The sequence below is a fragment of the Misgurnus anguillicaudatus genome, chromosome 19, assembly GCF_027580225.2.
Source record: "Misgurnus anguillicaudatus chromosome 19, ASM2758022v2, whole genome shotgun sequence".
NCBI lineage: Eukaryota > Metazoa > Chordata > Actinopteri > Cypriniformes > Cobitidae > Misgurnus > Misgurnus anguillicaudatus.
This window is the reverse complement of record NC_073355.2, coordinates 36,259,048-36,276,295: the sequence shown is the minus strand read 5'-3', so window position 1 is coordinate 36,276,295 and position 17,248 is coordinate 36,259,048. Positions and strand designations below refer to the sequence as shown.

At 40.8% G+C, this 17,248-nt stretch overlaps 2 protein-coding genes across 8 annotated transcripts in view; one reads left to right on the top strand and one right to left on the bottom strand.

Annotated features, from left to right (window-relative positions):
* rfx1a (regulatory factor X, 1a (influences HLA class II expression)) overlaps positions 1 to 14,182 on the bottom strand; it is a 27,126-nt gene extending 12,944 nt beyond the window's left edge. The window contains exons 1-10 of one of the 7 annotated variants that reach the window (XM_055194707.2): positions 13,948 to 14,182; positions 10,524 to 10,855; positions 10,340 to 10,449; positions 8,673 to 8,768; positions 5,240 to 5,560; positions 4,867 to 4,964; positions 4,335 to 4,782; positions 929 to 1,110; positions 541 to 660; positions 304 to 428 (exon numbers count right to left, since the gene is read on the bottom strand). In XM_055194707.2, coding sequence (XP_055050682.1) covers positions 304 to 428; positions 541 to 660; positions 929 to 1,110; positions 4,335 to 4,782; positions 4,867 to 4,964; positions 5,240 to 5,560; positions 8,673 to 8,768; positions 10,340 to 10,449; positions 10,524 to 10,851 — 1,828 coding nt within the window. In that variant the 5' untranslated portion in view covers positions 10,852 to 10,855; positions 13,948 to 14,182. Of the gene's footprint in view, positions 1 to 303; positions 429 to 540; positions 661 to 928; positions 1,129 to 4,334; positions 4,783 to 4,866; positions 4,965 to 5,239; positions 5,561 to 8,672; positions 8,769 to 10,339; positions 10,450 to 10,523; positions 10,856 to 13,947 lie in introns of all 7 variants that reach the window. The other 6 variants (XM_055194706.2, XM_055194710.2, XM_055194709.2 and 3 more) reach the window with 6 other exon arrangements.
* On the top strand, positions 388 to 17,248 carry rln3a (relaxin 3a). Its single transcript, XM_055194714.2, has 3 exons — positions 388 to 530; positions 15,975 to 16,258; positions 16,740 to 17,248. Exons 2-3 carry the CDS (start codon positions 16,093 to 16,095, stop codon positions 17,027 to 17,029), a joined length of 456 nt encoding a protein of 151 aa, XP_055050689.1. The 5' UTR covers positions 388 to 530; positions 15,975 to 16,092; the 3' UTR covers positions 17,030 to 17,248.

The following is a 17,248-nucleotide window of genomic DNA, read 5'->3' as shown; positions in this document are numbered from 1 at the left end:
TCGATGCGAAGTTCGTCACAATGTATGTAGCAAGTCATGTGTGTGGTTCCTAATTTCAAAATATGTGTTCTGCGCGTTGAGTGATCCTATGTGCATCACGTGTCTTGTCAAAATAAGTGCCTGCTGCAGACAGGTCTAAAGGGTTTATGATAAAAGAGATGCTTGCGTTTGCCCCTCGGAAGGGCACAAATTTATTTGATTTCCATATCAAATGACACTTGGCATAACTTTGAGATACCACAAAGGCCTAATGTTGCAAATCTAATCAGTTTTTGTTTTTCTCCCATTGATATCATGACTCACCTAGGAACTGCTGGTACTGCTGCACCTGGGTGCTGATGTCCGACAGACCGGAATTCTGCTGCTGTTGCTGCTGCCCGGATGACATCCCGTTTGTGATTCCCTCCACCTTCTGCACCGGCTTCAACCTGCAGGGATGCAGGATCAGAGGAGAATAAGCCGGACTGAGAAACACAACGGCACACAAGAAAGACGACAATACAGCAAAAGTGAGAGACATCCAAAAACAGGTGCGTCCACCTCTGTTTCTGGGAGAAGGGCTGCTGTCTCATGGCCAGGTGTTGCTGGTCTTCCATCAGTCGGAGCAGAGACGAGCTTGCTTTGATCCGCAGACCATAGTAGTGATATTTGGAATTTCCTCTGCAAACACACACACAAAGCTTCAAAGCACCTGGATGACTTAGACCAGAAGGTCATGAAAGCTTTAAAGCACATTAAGTGTGTGCGTGTGTGTGTGTGTAAGCACAGAGTTAGTGTATATACTTTATGGTCAGTCTGAGTCATGAACTGTTTGGTGAAATAATACTACATCATAAAAAAATTATGTGTGTAACATATTTTTCATGTTTAAACACTTTTTATACAAGTTTAATATGAAGTGACACATTTGTCATGTGACTTCTCTCACCGAGTGCCCAGGCGTCTGGTCCTCAGCCCCATGAACACCGAGCGTATGAGTTTCCCGAAGGAAGCCGCATTGACCGGCTCCAGCTTTTGCTCCTGACAGTGTAACAGGTAGTGGCAGTAGAGCGTGGAGCGGGGCAAACTCACCCCTTCAGCGGTCTCATAGTTGTCCAGTAACCACTGCACCTGAGGGCCAGAGGACAGCTGCCGGGATGAGACACACAAACATCCACACACACACTCAGACGGAGTGCCCAGACTAAAGGGTGCCTAAGTTAGTCACAAACACACGCCTAGATGCAAATATGCGTGTTCGTTCCTATATGAACGCTGGGCATGCACGGGCATTTTAGTTATGCAGTCATGAAAAGTGTTGTAGGTAAAGTCAGTATGAAATAGAGGTCTTTACCGGTCCAAAGAAATGCACACGACCAAAATGACCCGAATCACTTTTTACCAAACCTGACGTGCATAAATATTTTTTTTTTAATAAAGACAATCGCGAGAAAATTTGACCCGAGTCCAACCCGATCCAGTGGCAATTTTTCTTAACATGACTGTAAACGGGTTAAAATTTCAAAATAAATTAGCAGATTACTTGCATACATTCTAAGTTTCTGGTTTTATTTCATTTGGACACAATATATGGGGGATAAGTGCAAAAATGTCAATGTGGTGTAACCGGTCGGTGCCAATTGGTGTAACTACTATTTTTTTTAAATGAAAATATAAATATATTAATAAAAAATGTGGAATAAAATATAATCATCTAGTTTAGTGTAATATGATTTTTTTACATACATTTTTACATAATTTGTCAAAGATTATTTAGAAAACAGAGCTGTCTGTTTTTAGCATATGTCAGGACAAATATTACATAAACGCATTAAAATGTACATTTAGAAATAACTAATAAAATGATATTTTAAAATGATTTTTTTTTTTGATGATTACATGCGATCAAGATGGATAAAATATTTAATCATTCTCATTCTTTGGCGCAATTGGCGGTTACACCATTTGACATTTTCAGATCCATTCAGCCTTAACTTTCACAAAAATGGTGCAAATGTAATTTTTATTGCATAAAATTAAAGGCGGAGTGCACAATGTTTGAAAAACGCTTTGGAAAAGGAGACGGGCCGATTACCAAAAAACACTCAATCAGCCAATATACATCCAATCAGCAGTAAGGAGCATGTCTACTAACCGACATCCTTGCCGGGTTGCGTATGTGTGGGGCGGGTCTTTTAAAGGAAGGTCCAGATTCTATTCTTCAGGGGTAGGGGCATGTTTGTTTAGGTGATTTCAAATATCAACATTGGCTTTCAAACATTGTGCACTCCGCCTTTAACATAAATACACTGTGCATTAAACAATCCTTCCAGAGTTTTTTGTGATTGTTGCGGGCAAAAATCCTTGATCTTTCGGCACGTTTTCTTAAAAAATGTAATGGATTATGGGGGATATTTATGCAATTTTATGCAATAAAACTTGCAACTTGCGGGAACTTGCAAAAACTGTTTGCAGCTTTCGCAGCTTTTCAATAATGTTCACGTCACATAATCACGTCACTTCATAACGTTCCCATGGCAACAGGGGACATGGCTGCACTTGTGTGAGGTAAATGCAACATTTTTCAACTTTCTTCTAAGATACAGTATATGTGATTTTTGCTACGACAATGCGGGGATTATGAAATCGTGCAAGCCTCGCATACTTTGCGCACGAAAATCTTCAATTTATGCTACGAAAGTGCGGCGTATTTGAAAAAATGCCTCCCCTGCATAAATATGCAGACTTTGGCTGATTATGCGTTAAATTATGCGATCACATAATCACGTTTTTCTACTGATTAAAATAAACCTGATGCATCCTTTTAAAACAAGTTGTTTTTTTATTGAATTTCTCATCTTGCCAAACTGTTTTTGTCACTAACCCAAACGGCACCTACATTTGTTATCTGACAACGACACCAAGGTAACCGCTAAAATGTGCATTCATCCCAAATAGCTCATCCCTGTGGCACTCTATAACAATAAACAAAGTGTATGAAACAACGCAATGAAAAAATGGTATCGAAAAATTACATTTTGATAAATGGAAACTAAAAGTCCATTATATTCCATGAAAAAAATATAAATAGACTTTCAATTTCTGAATTTTTTTTTGATATTCCAGAAATTTCATGACCCGTGGGACCCTGAACAGCAGTTCTGGCTAGATAGGATACAGCTACGGTCTAAATCGCATGAAATGTTGGGATTAGGGTTAGAATTAAAACAGAGCTCATCCAATGGCCATATCTGTATCCCTTCTAGCCACAACCCTGAGCTAGTGACCGACTTCTCAACATACTTCCTGTTCAGCAATATCGATCTACTGCCAAGGTAACTGCTAAAATGTGCATTCAAAATTGATTGAAAGGTCTGGCTTAAGGAAAATAAACCTACTGCCAGCCACACGCATGCACTCTTGGCAAACAGATGAGGGGTTGGAAAAGGACTCGATGCTCGCAAGCATGATAGTTCGGGTCTTCTTGGGTCCTTTCGGCAAAAACACATTCATTTTAAATTACCCGAGACCCAAGGCCGCTAACCTTATACCCGACCCATGACCGAGGCACACGTGAAACTTTTAGACCTGAAACCGCTCTGGTCTCGGGTAGGACCTCTGGTTTTTTAGATCTAAGTGGACCCGTGAAGACCTCTAGAATGTAACTGAATCTGATACAACCCTTTTACTTTAATGCTTCTTGGGATTAAAGTAAGGGAATTGATTTTATGAGGATTTCACTGATAATAATGTTTACAAATATTATTATTTTTCCATTGCTATACAAAAAAATCTGCGTGCCGTGGCATACAATATGAGTATACAATGGACCGTTAAATCAATGAAATCCCTTCGTCCTTCACTACAATAATTAAATAAAAAAAATGCAATCAAATTTGAAGGCCATTTCTGTCCTGTCTTATGGATATCATGAATATGGTTATGACAGAATTTTTTCTGCGATGAACATGACAGCACAGTAAAAGACTATTTAGGATCTTAGGGTGTTGCCATGTTGTCAGCTGCCTTAGAAATGTAATAGAATAAGTCACATGACTTGTGTCTGTGTTACGGACGATGTGGTTTATTCAACCAGAAAGCGTCATCACAGAAGGAGCATGCTGCAAAGGTCAATGTGATAACTTTATAGTTCACAAAATGAAACTGAGAATCATAAAAATGAGATCTGACCCACATCTACAACCGTGTCAGGCCGCTTTCACTGTGCTCTCTGACATGTGAAACGAAACAATGAGATCATGCGATCAATTTGTTCAGGTAGCGGGAAGGGAGGGTTGGTGGGCGTGTGAGTGACGATGGTTGACGGTTGCGGCCCATCCCCGTTGTCGTCATACCTTTTTGTCTGCCGACGGCACGCTATTGTCCTCGCCTTCGTTTATACTCACGGTGGCCGGAGATGCGCGGGTGGGGTGCGTATAACCGTTTCCGCTGCTGCTGCTCCCGCTCCCACTCCCAGCGAGCATGTAGCCGCCCTGAATCACGTAACTTGCGCCGCTGCCGTTAGCCTCGCTCCCGGACTCTCCCGAACCGTTGGACGCCGCCCCAGAGGTCGCAACTACGGCTGTGACCCCGCCCCCGGTAGCCGATGTGGGATTGGCCACGATCTGCCCCGTCCCGGTCACGTACATGGACACTCCGGGGGAACCCGTGGTTACGGAGACGGTCAGAGGGGTGCCAGGGGACGTGGCCTCAGAACCAGAGGCAGGGGTGGTCTCGTAGTACTGTCCTGCGGTGGTCTGCGTGTACAGAGGGGTCTCCGTGTAGGGAAAACTGGCGGAGCGACTGTGAGAATAAGAAAAAGGTTTCGATCGTAAATGTCACGTTCGACTTCTGTGTTTCACTCGATACTTTTTCTGCAATACTCACATGGTGCTGGTCTGGTAGTTAGTGTCCCCTCCTTCCACATACTGCACCTGGTTTGTATACACATGCTGGACTGGCACCTGCTGCAGTTGCTGCTGGACCTGCAGTGCATATACGCCAATACAACACAATAAGAAAGCAAAGTTATCATACTGTATCTCCACTGTTACACTTTCGCAATGAATGATTAAACACGCTAAAAGACAAATAGTGGTTAATAGTTTAACATCTTCCACTTACTTTCACAGATTAGGTTTAATTCATTAAATAATTGTGCCAAATAAGCACACGGTACATTTATGCATTTATAAATTGCACCCTCATTCTCATTTCCCTTAATTCAGTCTTAGTGAATTCCCCAGCTGCCATCACATACGCTATGACCATGGGGCATCTCATAGAGGTAGGAGCATGTTTCTGCCACAGGTATAGCGGTGTAGGAGAATCCGTCTGTTTCCCAGCCCACTGGCATGACGGGCAGTGGGAAGGTGACGCATGAACAGGTGAGCGGTAGGGATGAGGGGAAACAGGATGGTGAGGGTGAATAATCCAGCAAAGCTCTGTTAAAAGAGGTGTAAGATAAACTCTGTTTCTCTGCTACTGCTGCCCTACGCTCCAACCACTCCTCTATCTGACTCTGTCGCTTAAATTCTCTCTCTCTCTCTGCATCACTTCCTGTCTGTCTGAGGAAAGAGCCCTGAAAGGAACCATCAGAGGATTAGATGTCTATACGCTTAAAGAAATTTTAGTTCACCCAAAAATGAAAATGATGTCATTCAGTTGTCAACAGATTGAAATTTAGATCATTTATGCTGAAATGTTTGTAGCTTTCAAATATTATGCGAAAGCTAAATTTAATCTGAGTATTAAATCGTGTTTGTGATTGGTTATATTTGACATTATATTTGAGAATGGCCGCATTAACCTTGCATGTTTGAAGTGACTCAACTTTGTTTTTGCACAGAGTAAATATGACCCACGAACATGTAAGCAGGAAAAAAGCGCATAGATTCCGATAATCTCCAATCGGTTTCAGGCCTCATTTGCGTCCTGAAAGATTGGATATTCCCATCTGAAAGACGTGGTGTGCGTCATTGAAAATGCGACGCTGGCAAATGCCATCAACTCAGGTGGACACCACTCGCCGTCATATGACTCTTCTTACTGGGCGTTCACACCAGACGTGGTAGGGGCGGCAAGCGCGAGTGATTTACATGTTAAGTCAATGGAAAGACGCGATTAGGCATCCTGCGGCACGAATTGAGCGTTGCCGTGGGAAACGCGCGAGTTGAAAATCTGAACTTTGGCGGATTTCCGCGCCGCGTTAACCAATCAGAACTTTGCTGTAGTAATGACGTGATTACAGGAAGTGAGCGAAGTCTCAGCGGTGTCCCAGAAGCCCCTCCCATAACGTGAATTTTCATGTGAATGTCTCGAATGACTAGAATTTCACACGTGGTTTTCATGCGGGAATGAAGCAAGTAAACTCAAAATGTTCAAGTATCCAACTACGCGCAATTAGCGTGTTTTTGCCGCCTCTACCACGGCTGGTGTGTACGTGGAGTATTGTTGAAGCTTTATGTCTTGTTACAGAAATAAAGCTCCATAATCTTGTATAATCGTGTCCATTGCATATCGCAACATTTTACTTCCTATGTGGTTTAAGCTGTTACGGGTCAATAACTGTTTTGCCAAGTGTTTAGTGTAAATCCAGCCAATGTTGACATGTTAACTGGCATGGCACATATTGAAGCACCGTCGCTGCATCCAAAATCGCCCACTTCCATACAATATAGTGGCAGAAGTCTGCATGAATAGTATGTCCAACTTATTAGTGTTCAAAAAACAGTAGGCGGGCCGGGAAGTACCCAGATGGCCTACTATATCCGGAAAGATTTTGAAGTGTGCATTCGATAAACACCTTACTGTGCCTTAAGCCCCCAGGAAAGGAGTCACCCGACGAAGAAGGAGAGGCGTCATCATATTTAAAAAAAAAGTCAGAAAGCAGCTCTACACAAATGTAAATACATAAGGAAAATCACTGTTAAATTGCGCTTGTTTAACATCATCCAACTTAACGGCTCACTTTTTGTTATGATGATGAGTGACGTGATGTATCACATGTCGGATGTAGTGCGTCCAAATATTATTCACACCACCCATATTCATACTAGGGCTGGGTGATAAAACGATATTGATATGTGCCGCCGATACACCTTTATCGATAATGATGGGGGGGATTTGATATGAAGCCTGTTAATGCATTGCTAAAACTGCATTGGACTACATTACATTGCTGTTCCTAAATCTTAAACAGCCTATAATATGCCCTGATAAAGTAGCATGTCATGAGTTACAAGCAAACAGCCAATAAAAAGTGTTCCTGTGGGGTTCGGTTGCGCCATCACCATGTAACAGGAAAAGACAGAAAACATGTAAAAATGAGTGCTGTGGCCGAGGAGATTGTCAATAATAAAAGAAAATGTTAGCTCGCCATTGTGGCAGTTCTTTGGTTGTTTGCGTCTGACCGGCATCGGAACAATTACATGATTATGACTTGGGTACAGGAAGCGAGCAGAAGTCCCTCCCATGGCACGAATTTCCACGTGAATGTCTCGAATAACTAAAATTTCACGTGCGGCTTTCACGCGCGAACGAAGCGGGTAAACTCAAAATGATTAAGCATCCAACGTTTTGCCGCCTCTACCGCCTCTGGTGTGAACGCACAGTAAGCTGTGCATACTTGTGGGCCAGGTATACTTTCAAAGTGGCTACGCGCGGATGGCAGTGTTCGACACATATGCAATACAAATGATTTCTTATTCGAATTTTTAATCTACCACACCGTACTGATTTGACGACATTTATAGTACATTCAAAAATGAAGGTGAAGAAAAGACACAAAAAGAAACAAAGACCAGAAATCAAACATTATGGCGACGAAATTCTCCAGAGAGATCATTTACGTGTATAGAGTTTATTTAACACCAATTGAATCTTTATGTAAAATATACACATTTTTATCACTATCGAATGATATAACACGTTATAGATGATAAACATTTTAGCTCTATCGCCCAGCCCTATTTATACTATATAGAAGTCGATGAATAGGTACTTCATGTAATTTAGTCCGTACTGTCACAGTAGGCAATTTTGGACGCAGGGTATGTTTAAATATGCACAAACACATTGAAATGTAAATGCTACTGCTGTGATTTTTAACTAATTAATTACATTTCAGAAGACTATAGAATCAAAATAAAGCGAACTACTCATAAGCTGTGTCCCAGTTCGAAGATCGTGTCCTTCGAAGGCGAGGACTCTGTCTCTGAAGTTGACGAAGTGAACTGAAATGAAACGGCTGCATCAGTCAAAGACAGAGTCCTCGCCTTCGAAGAACGTGACCTTCGAAGGATCCAGCCTTCGAATTGGGACACAGCTATTAAATAATTCAGCCTTCGGAAGTTGCAGCCTTCCTAGATATTGGAAACTGCATCCTTCGAAGGATCCAGCCTTCAAATTGGGACACAGATATAGCAACAACTTTAACATCATACATCACCGCATGTATTCAATATACAGATCTCGATTTTTATTCCTTTTTGGGTGAATCATTTCTTTAGTGCATGAAACCATCACATGATTATGAACATTATACTATTAAAATATGATTCAGGTAAAACGCATATTACAGAAAAGCTTGTAGGTCATAGTGAAACTGATCATGGGCATCAGTGTGAGTGTGCGCTTGTTCAAAATCAAGAGTTTAGTCACATAATGACATATATGTATATGAGACAGCTCACCTCCTGTGGCAGGTGCACGGACTGTAAGTTGGTGACATTCAGCTGTGTGCCCGGCTCGGTTTTCGTTGTCTGGGTGGTGGCTTGAACCACTGACCTCTGTTAATAGATTACGAGGGAAGTGAAAAATGTTAAGCTTACCCAACAGAGTTACTGCAGCACTTCAAACAACTAGTTATTTACTCTGTGCTACCAAACTTCATAGCTTGAATGTTTGGAAATACATGCACAGAATGGTTACAGAATGAACCTTCTTAAAAATAAAGAAAACACATTCATTGCCCTTAAAATGGAAACCTTTTGTAATGTTATATTGCAATTTATATTATTAAAACATGCTCGGTTATCTAAAAATAGTAAATAGTTCCCTCCAGGAATTATTATATAGTATGTTGTTTGTAAGTATACTATATTAATAACTGATTGCCCGTTTAGTTGTTCTGTTGTAGGTGGACAGTCATGTTTTCACAAACAGGCTTCAACAAAACGTGCACCTTTTTGTTGTGTGTGAAACTACCAAAGTGGCCTTCAGCACACTTATAATGGGAGAGGTGGTTTCCTCTGTGGTAACAGAGAATGCTATTCTTGTTCAATGTTTGTGCATCAAATTTTAAAACATCCTACAAACTCAAACAGACTCCGTAAACAGTGTCATAGAAATTCTTGCACAATAATTGTAGTCATTTATATACTTCCATCCACGACCTTGATTACTTAATGAAAAATGAAATAAAATGTGCCTTGTTTGTTAAAGGGATAGTTTACCCAAAAATGAAAACTCATAATTTACTCACCCTTTGGGTGCTGTCAACAGTGTGCTTATCAAAATATCTTTGTTTGTGTTCAACAGAGGAAAGAAACTCATACACAGGAATCCCACACCTTAGTTAACTTCAAATTCAAGGACCTTTCAAGGACTTTCCAGGTCCAATACCCTCAAATTCAAGGACTAAATGTGGGGAGACATTTCAAGTGAGAGCAAGGTTACATTGTGCTACCTTTAAAGATACATTGTTACAGTAACTTGCGCTGTGTCACTGCGGTGACACTATGGGGACGCCTCCAAGGGTAAGTGCGTTTGAATGTGTATATCAAATTCAACCAATGGTGAGGCTTAAAGACAAAGACAGGGTGACGCGGGAGCCAGGAACTATATCGCTATCTGAAATATTGTCAAAAACAGCGTTACCGGGATGCAGGAAGTATGACAAGGGAGACGCAGCGTCTCGTTCCCTTCTCAGGGAACAACAGTTACATACATAACCCGAGACGTGTTCATGTGTCAAACACAACTATGCAAAAAAAGCATTCTGGTATGAATCAACATTCGCATACAGAAGATATAAACATTTAAAGCGAACAGTTTAGCACGTGTGCTTAAAAAGTCTAGAATTTTTATGATATCCAGATTCACAAACTTTCAATGATTTCAAGGACCCGTGGGAACCCGGCATACAGGTCTAGAACAACATGAAGATGCATAAATGATGACTTTTGGGTGAATTATCCCTTTAATGTCATATTCAAGAGTCAGATAATTCCAAATGGTTATTATATATTCAGACGTTTATTGATTTGAGGCTTGACGCGTGGTTGGGCGTATTCAGGTGAATTGTGGGGCAGGTGTATTGGTCAACATCTTGACAGGGTGTACGGGCGTACAGGGTTACCTGCTGGGCGGTCTGAACCTGCTGAACCACCTGTGTGGGAACTCCAGTCTGTACTATAGCCGAAGGAGGACTGGAATCTGACACAGAGTCGCTGGAATGAAGAGATCCCTCTGCAGGAAAACAGAGATTTGTTTAAGATTTAAGAGTTTACAACAAGAGTTTAAAACAAAGAGTTTGCTCTCACCTGTAACCGTGACAACAATGTACTGTGGTGTATTCTGGTCATTGCTGGACTGTGTTGGTGAACTCTGAATCTCAGCTGTGACATACTGAGTGGGTGGGGCTTGTGTGGGCGGGGCCTGGACTATAGCAGGGCTCTTCTGCACTTGTGCGGGAGGGGGTGTGGTCTGTCCTGCGGGTGGGGCAGCCGAAGCGCTGGTCATCTGAAGTTCTGCCAGGAACTGCTGAGGGGCCACAGTCACCGTGGCGGGCTGGCCTGTTGTTGACGTCACAGCGCCCGTTTGGGGCTGGGAGGTCTGCTGCAGCTCCCTAACATAAGCCGGGGTTGCCATTGGACTGAATGCGATGAGATGGAAAAACACATCACAGGTTCAAAATACAATCAAAAACCATTGCAAGAACAGACAAAGAAGACTGTGCAGAAAAGCATTGAGCGTCACTTGCCAACAAGGCTAAAGTATTGTATTGCTGGTGGTTGCTATGGACTCTCTAAGGTGTTCTGCATGGTTCCTTTATGGCCAAAGTAAAAAATAAAGGTGCTACAAAAGGCAGCGATGCTACAAAAGAACAGATACTTTTGGTTCCCCCATAGAACCATTCAAGATAGTGGTTCTTAAAAGAACCATTTCTTGTCTTTTCATAATCTAAAGAACCTTTATACACTACAAAGAATCGTTTGTGAAAATGGATGGCTTTATGGAACCATAGAGCAAAAATTGTTCTTCTAAGACATCATGTAGTACCTTTATTTTATTTTTTATTTTTTTAGTCTGTGATATTCTGGTCCCTACTGTTTAGAAATGACTCAGGTCCCTCCTTTAATGTAAGTCTAATGCATTTCTTATTTTATCATTCACCAGGTAAAACGTTTAATTGCTTTGAAAGGAAATAACAAACAGCCATACATTTTAGTTATCCTTCACATCTGTAGCACAAACTGTGTGTGATTCATGAGGTATTTGTCAAAGTTTTATAACCGGTGTTAGGGGGCGTGTACACCTAAATGCGGCTGAAAACAGCAAGCAGACGCCGACTGTAGGCGCTTGCCAGCCTTTTTTTAAACTAGGCGCTTTGTTTGCTGTGATGCTTCTGCTTTGTTGTCGGTCGTTGGGCGATGCGCCGGTTGGTTGTTGTGGTGTTTGCCCCCCCCCCTTCTTCACAGTGATTGGATGGCCGAGTGAGAAGTGATTGACGAGCTGAGCTTCCAGCTGCCGACGTAAATGCACACCGAAGCTTTTACGCCCGTGGCCGGCGTATGTTTTCAATTGTTTCCAATAGAAGTGCTGCATTTTTCAAAAAAGCCAGCTGCTAGCGTTTTTTTTTTCGTGCTGAAAGCTGGCCCTCTGCGGTTTTCCGCGCTCAATGCTCGGCGCCGAGGGTTGAAAAAGATTCAACTTTGGGTGAAAAGCTCTCGTCAATGTCAGTTCTCACACGGCGTCCAATCACAGTGGAGGAACGACTGATAAACAAAACAGAAGTATCACAGCTACCAAAGCGCTCGGCTGAAGAAAGGTGGTGCTCAGCTGAAAAAACAGCTGGGATTCGGCATCCTCCAGGCGTTTTCAGCGTTTAAAAGTTTTGGTGTGCTCACCCCCTTAGGGTAGCCAACATCACTAAGGAGTTAGTTGGGTTATCATTACTATATATACAAATGAATCACTGCATACTTGGCACATAGGCAACCTTTCAGGAGTGACAACCGCATTTAAATGCGGGAGTAAATCCCCTAAATGATCATTTCCTGTGTGTACGGAAGAAGACTCACTCACGAAACTGAGATGATTGACAAAGAGGTAACCATAGCAAACGGTGTGCTGTCTCATGTGGTTATCACTCACAGTCACAGCTTTGACCAAATTAATATTACAGCATTATGTTTTGCAATAACCACCGTCTTGGCGTTGTGTGTTGTAGGTATTTGTGAGGCTCCTTCTTTCAGCGCTGTGTTGCCAGGTCCTCGTATTTTTTGTACTTACATACAGTTGTGTCACTTAACCATTTATGGCTTTTGGCTCATGTTTTTGGTGGTATTAAAGTGAGAAGCTGCCAGTGCCAATGTTTTGATCTTTAAGGTAAAGATTTTGGATTATTCTTCTTCGCTGTATTTTTCGTGCAAGATCTGGCAACACTAGTCAGCAAAAACTCATTTTCTGCACTTTTTCCCCTTCAAGGCATTTATTTTTCAGAAGAGAGACTTGTCATGTCCATGATGCATGTTTAAATACTTCATTAACAACTGGGTGTTTAGTTCGGTTATGTACTCTACTCAATATGCGGTTGTCACTACCTGCATTTTGTGGGAGTTAATTCAGTTGTAGCATGCAGTTGTCAGTCCCGTAAATTACTGAAGTGTGTGCGTACAGAACAGGATTAAGCACTAAAAAGGTGCAGTGACAACCGAATTTAAATGCAGTGTGTACGAGGCCATAGATTGTTACGGAAAGCCCAAAAGACTACAACCATTGTTGTCCCAGCAAGCAGAGTAGGGAAGGTTAGTGCAGCGCATTTGGTGTCTTATTACCAGTAACCTGATCACTGCTTGCAAATGAAAGAGGGCACACACCATCATCAAAAACACAATGTGAGACTTAAAAACAAATAGGTAAAATTGAAAATAAACAGATAATTTGCGTTTCGCTCAAACTGTTTGGTTTATGATTTTTAAATCAAATTCTTATTGTATACACCATTATGATCCCATGTAGTTTCAACATATTACATTAATAAATGTACAAGTTAAAGAACACGTGTAGAGCATACTTTAATATTCTCAAATACAAAGAAAGAAAAATACAATAATGCACAACACGACTGTATTGTTTTGGACGTGTACATGTAACAAACAAATAGGCACAGTATCTGCGCCATCATATTCCTGATGCTATTATTTGCATTGTGACAATGTAGCCTGTAGTATCGTTTACAAAGCGCTGAATCCTATGGGAGGCGTTTCGCTACATTATGATATACAGTATCATGTCTAATAACAATCCAGCGCTCAATAAGGTTGTTAAAACGAAACCATGTCTGATTATTACCAGGTTTATCCAGCAATAACGGCTGGTTTGTCAACGTGGTCATCGGTGTAACTATGCCAACAGCGTTTATTTTCAACACCTGGCTCCATAGCAACGCTAGCCGAGCGCCTTTCTAGCAATGTGTATATGGAGACACACGCATTATTGCAAACAAGACCCGCCATTTTGTACAACCTATCTACAATATCGTCATAACAACGAGCAGTTTTCGTTTAGTCCGGTAACGGTTATCGTTTGCGAGACGACGCCGGCCAGCGCACGCGATTCGATAGCTTGACAATTCGTGACACTATTGACGGTTATTGGACGTAGATAAACGCAAAAAAATCACCATCGCTAGCACCTGTTTCTGTTTTTGACACATTGTGAAAATATAAAATACGGAATCACCTCTTATCCCGAATGAGATTCCCAGCGGTACTTTTGATTTAATACGTTTGATTCAATGAATCGGGTGGTTGTTGTTGTTGATTCTCGTTGCTGGGCTCTTGTCACCACGACTACCGTGGCTATGGCGCTTCGTCCTCACCCGGGCAACTGTTGCTACCCACTCGCTACGGTTCCGCCCCCTTCGCGCCGTCTGATTGGTCCAAACACAATTACTTTCCCTTTGTGTTTGCCCATTGGTTGAACTGGATAGTGCATGTGAAATGTGATACGTTATTCGTCTAAAATATGTGTCAATCATAGACGTTTGTCACGTATAGGTGCGTTCGACTTTATGCAGTGATGCGCAAACCGATCAAAATATGACGTCAAAATACCGCGAGAGTAATTCTTAAAATGGGGTTTTAAATAGCTCTCGCGGTACTTTTAATCGGTGTGCGCAACGCCGCATAAAACCCAAAACAATTTATGTACTGACATCTGCCGTGATGTTTATAAGCTGTATACGATCTGTTAGCATCTACCAACATTTTGAAATGTTTTTGTGTGTAAATTTAAAGCAACACTATTTATTATATTATATACTCAGGCTAGATTCTGTTAAAATAAGTAAATTTGAGCATGTTTTCAATAAATGTCTCAAAATTTTGCATTGTTGCAGAGAGAGCAGCCATAGAGAAAATGTATTTAAGAACAAACAGAGACATAAGAAAACACAGGATAAAAATAAGAAAAGTAGAAATGATACAGTGTATTAAAATACATGGTACTATTGTAAAATGGTACATTATTGTATCTAACTTTAAAAATAAAAAAATGCTGAAACGGGCAAATCCACCCTGCTAAAAAAACAATAGACACCATCACAGAAATTGTATTGGTTTTATTGGGAATTTTATTGGTTCTAATGGAATATGGCCCAAAACACACTACAGTGTAGTGGTTTTAATGGTAAAAGCTAATGGTTCCTATTGGTATTTTAATGGAAACCATTAGAATTTTCTGTAATGGTTTTATTGTTTTTTTCACCAGGGCATGCAAGCCAAGTGCCAAATTGAGATATAATATTTATTAAATATATATGTTTTAATGCACTAATTAAAATGTATAAAATTAGATAAAAATGAAATTAGAATCTTTGCCAATACAATATCGCTGAAGGCAATGTTCTGCACGTCAAACATTTTGGTTAATGTCTCTCAAAATGTCATGCTTTTGTCATCGTTATCATCACATTCATTACAAATGCATTATTCTGTTGTCATTTTGGATATTGGGGACCTTCACCTTTGTGGTTTCAAAGATTGCCTGTGTGCAACAGGCTCTTATCACACTTTGAAAATGCCATACTCGCCACATCTCTGCATGTGTGTCTCTTAACCTCTACCCCTCATAGTCATTACTTTGTCTGAAAAATGAAAAGATAAAGCATAAATAATGCATAAATAACCTAAAAAGAAAGTAATACAAGCATTTGGGTGAATTGAGGACGTCTACCTCCGATTCCTTATTTGTAGTAAAGATTTATTTGGGTTTTTTCCCCAAAAATTTAGCAGTATTATTAAATACCTGTAATATTACTGTCAGAAAAAAGGTCCAAAATGGGACACTTTCAAAAAGTACACCATTGCATCTAAAGAGTACCTCGGGGGTACATATTGGTACCAACAAGGCCTACATTTATTAGGACCTTTTTAAAGTGTACTGCCCCAGTGACAGCTAGAGACAAATAATTCACTATTTAAGAGTATAAAACTAAGAACGGTTTGTGAAGAGAACTAATGATACACATGCAAAGGCTAATATAAACTCACTTGAGTCATTGTTCAAATATGATTCATGAGTTGAAATAGGAAAACTGCATTTCGTCACACACCGACCGTGCCCTTACACATAATTACACTTTTACCTTCACCGCTCTGTCTTTTGTTTCCAGAAAGGTCTCGAGTTCTGTATGGTTTATCTCTGACTCCTGATCCTAAAGGGTACGGGTGGGTGTTGAATATGTGTCCTTGTCATCTCTTTATAAGCGGGACCTGGGACCCAGGACCAGTCACAGAATTGCATCAAACGGTTTCAGCAGGGAGATCAGCAGGAAACAAGCTTCTGAACATCAGCCCCTGCTGTTAGCAAACATCTACTCTCAGCATGATGTGGAAAATCACAGTTCTTACAGTGTGTCTGATGTTAGCTGCTGGAATAAAAGCACTGGACAGCCCCTCATACGGAGTGAAATTATGCGGACGGGAGTTCATCCGTGCTGTCATCTTTACCTGCGGAGGCTCTCGATGGAAACGCTCCTTAACGAACACAGGTTAGTGTTGAAGAACCGTCTTAATGTGACTTCCAAATTTGTAACTTGTTTGTGCTTACAAAAGTTTTACGTTTTTTTAAGCATAACATTTCACAAAAACAAGATTGTTAGGTTTTGAGTGAAAAAACAATAGATATTTTTCAAATATTTATGTGGTGTATTTGATGTCATGAGATACAGTACAACCTGTGGTTACTCTGCTAGGACACCTTTATTTATAATTGATATGTTGCAGTAAAAACAATGAAATTCAGACTTAAAGAGTGACTTAAGTGTTAAAAATTGTCCTTATTTTGGGCTTAAGTGTCTAAAAATGGCTTGTCTAAATTCCTTTCAAGCATTTATATCAAAAGCTTGACATTTCAGAGAAATTCACTTGGGTCCAAACATCTGGATAGTGTACAAATGCAGTAAAATATATCATTGTGATCCATTCTTTGTTTGCTATATTACATTGATCAATGTCTGTTATTTTGCACAGATGAAATTCTGGACATGTTCAACTCAGATGACCGTAACATCGCAGATGGCTCGCTTCTGCTTCCTGGTTCTTCATTTTCTCAGCAGTCTACTGATCTTAATACTCTTACGGTGGCACAGGGTGAACAGGAAGGTGGTGTGTTCAGCAGGCCCGCACGCTCTCTCATTTCAGAAGAGGTGCTCGAAGCGTTGCGGTCCGTTGACCGAAAAGGACGTGATGTAGTGGTGGGACTGTCCAATGCCTGCTGCAAATGGGGCTGCAGCAAAGGAGAAATCAGCTCTCTTTGCTAAAACAAATCTACCTTATGGCACGTGTGTTATTTTTCAATCACTGTTTGTACATTGTCTTGATACATGCACATTTTTTTAATACATTAATGTATAATAATTTAAGTACTTGTTAAATACTGGTTTTACAGTGCTGATAGTTGTGATGTTTTGTATTCACTGTGTCCTGATTTTCACCTGGAGTTCATTGCATTCTTGAATAAAGATGATTATTTGCTTTAA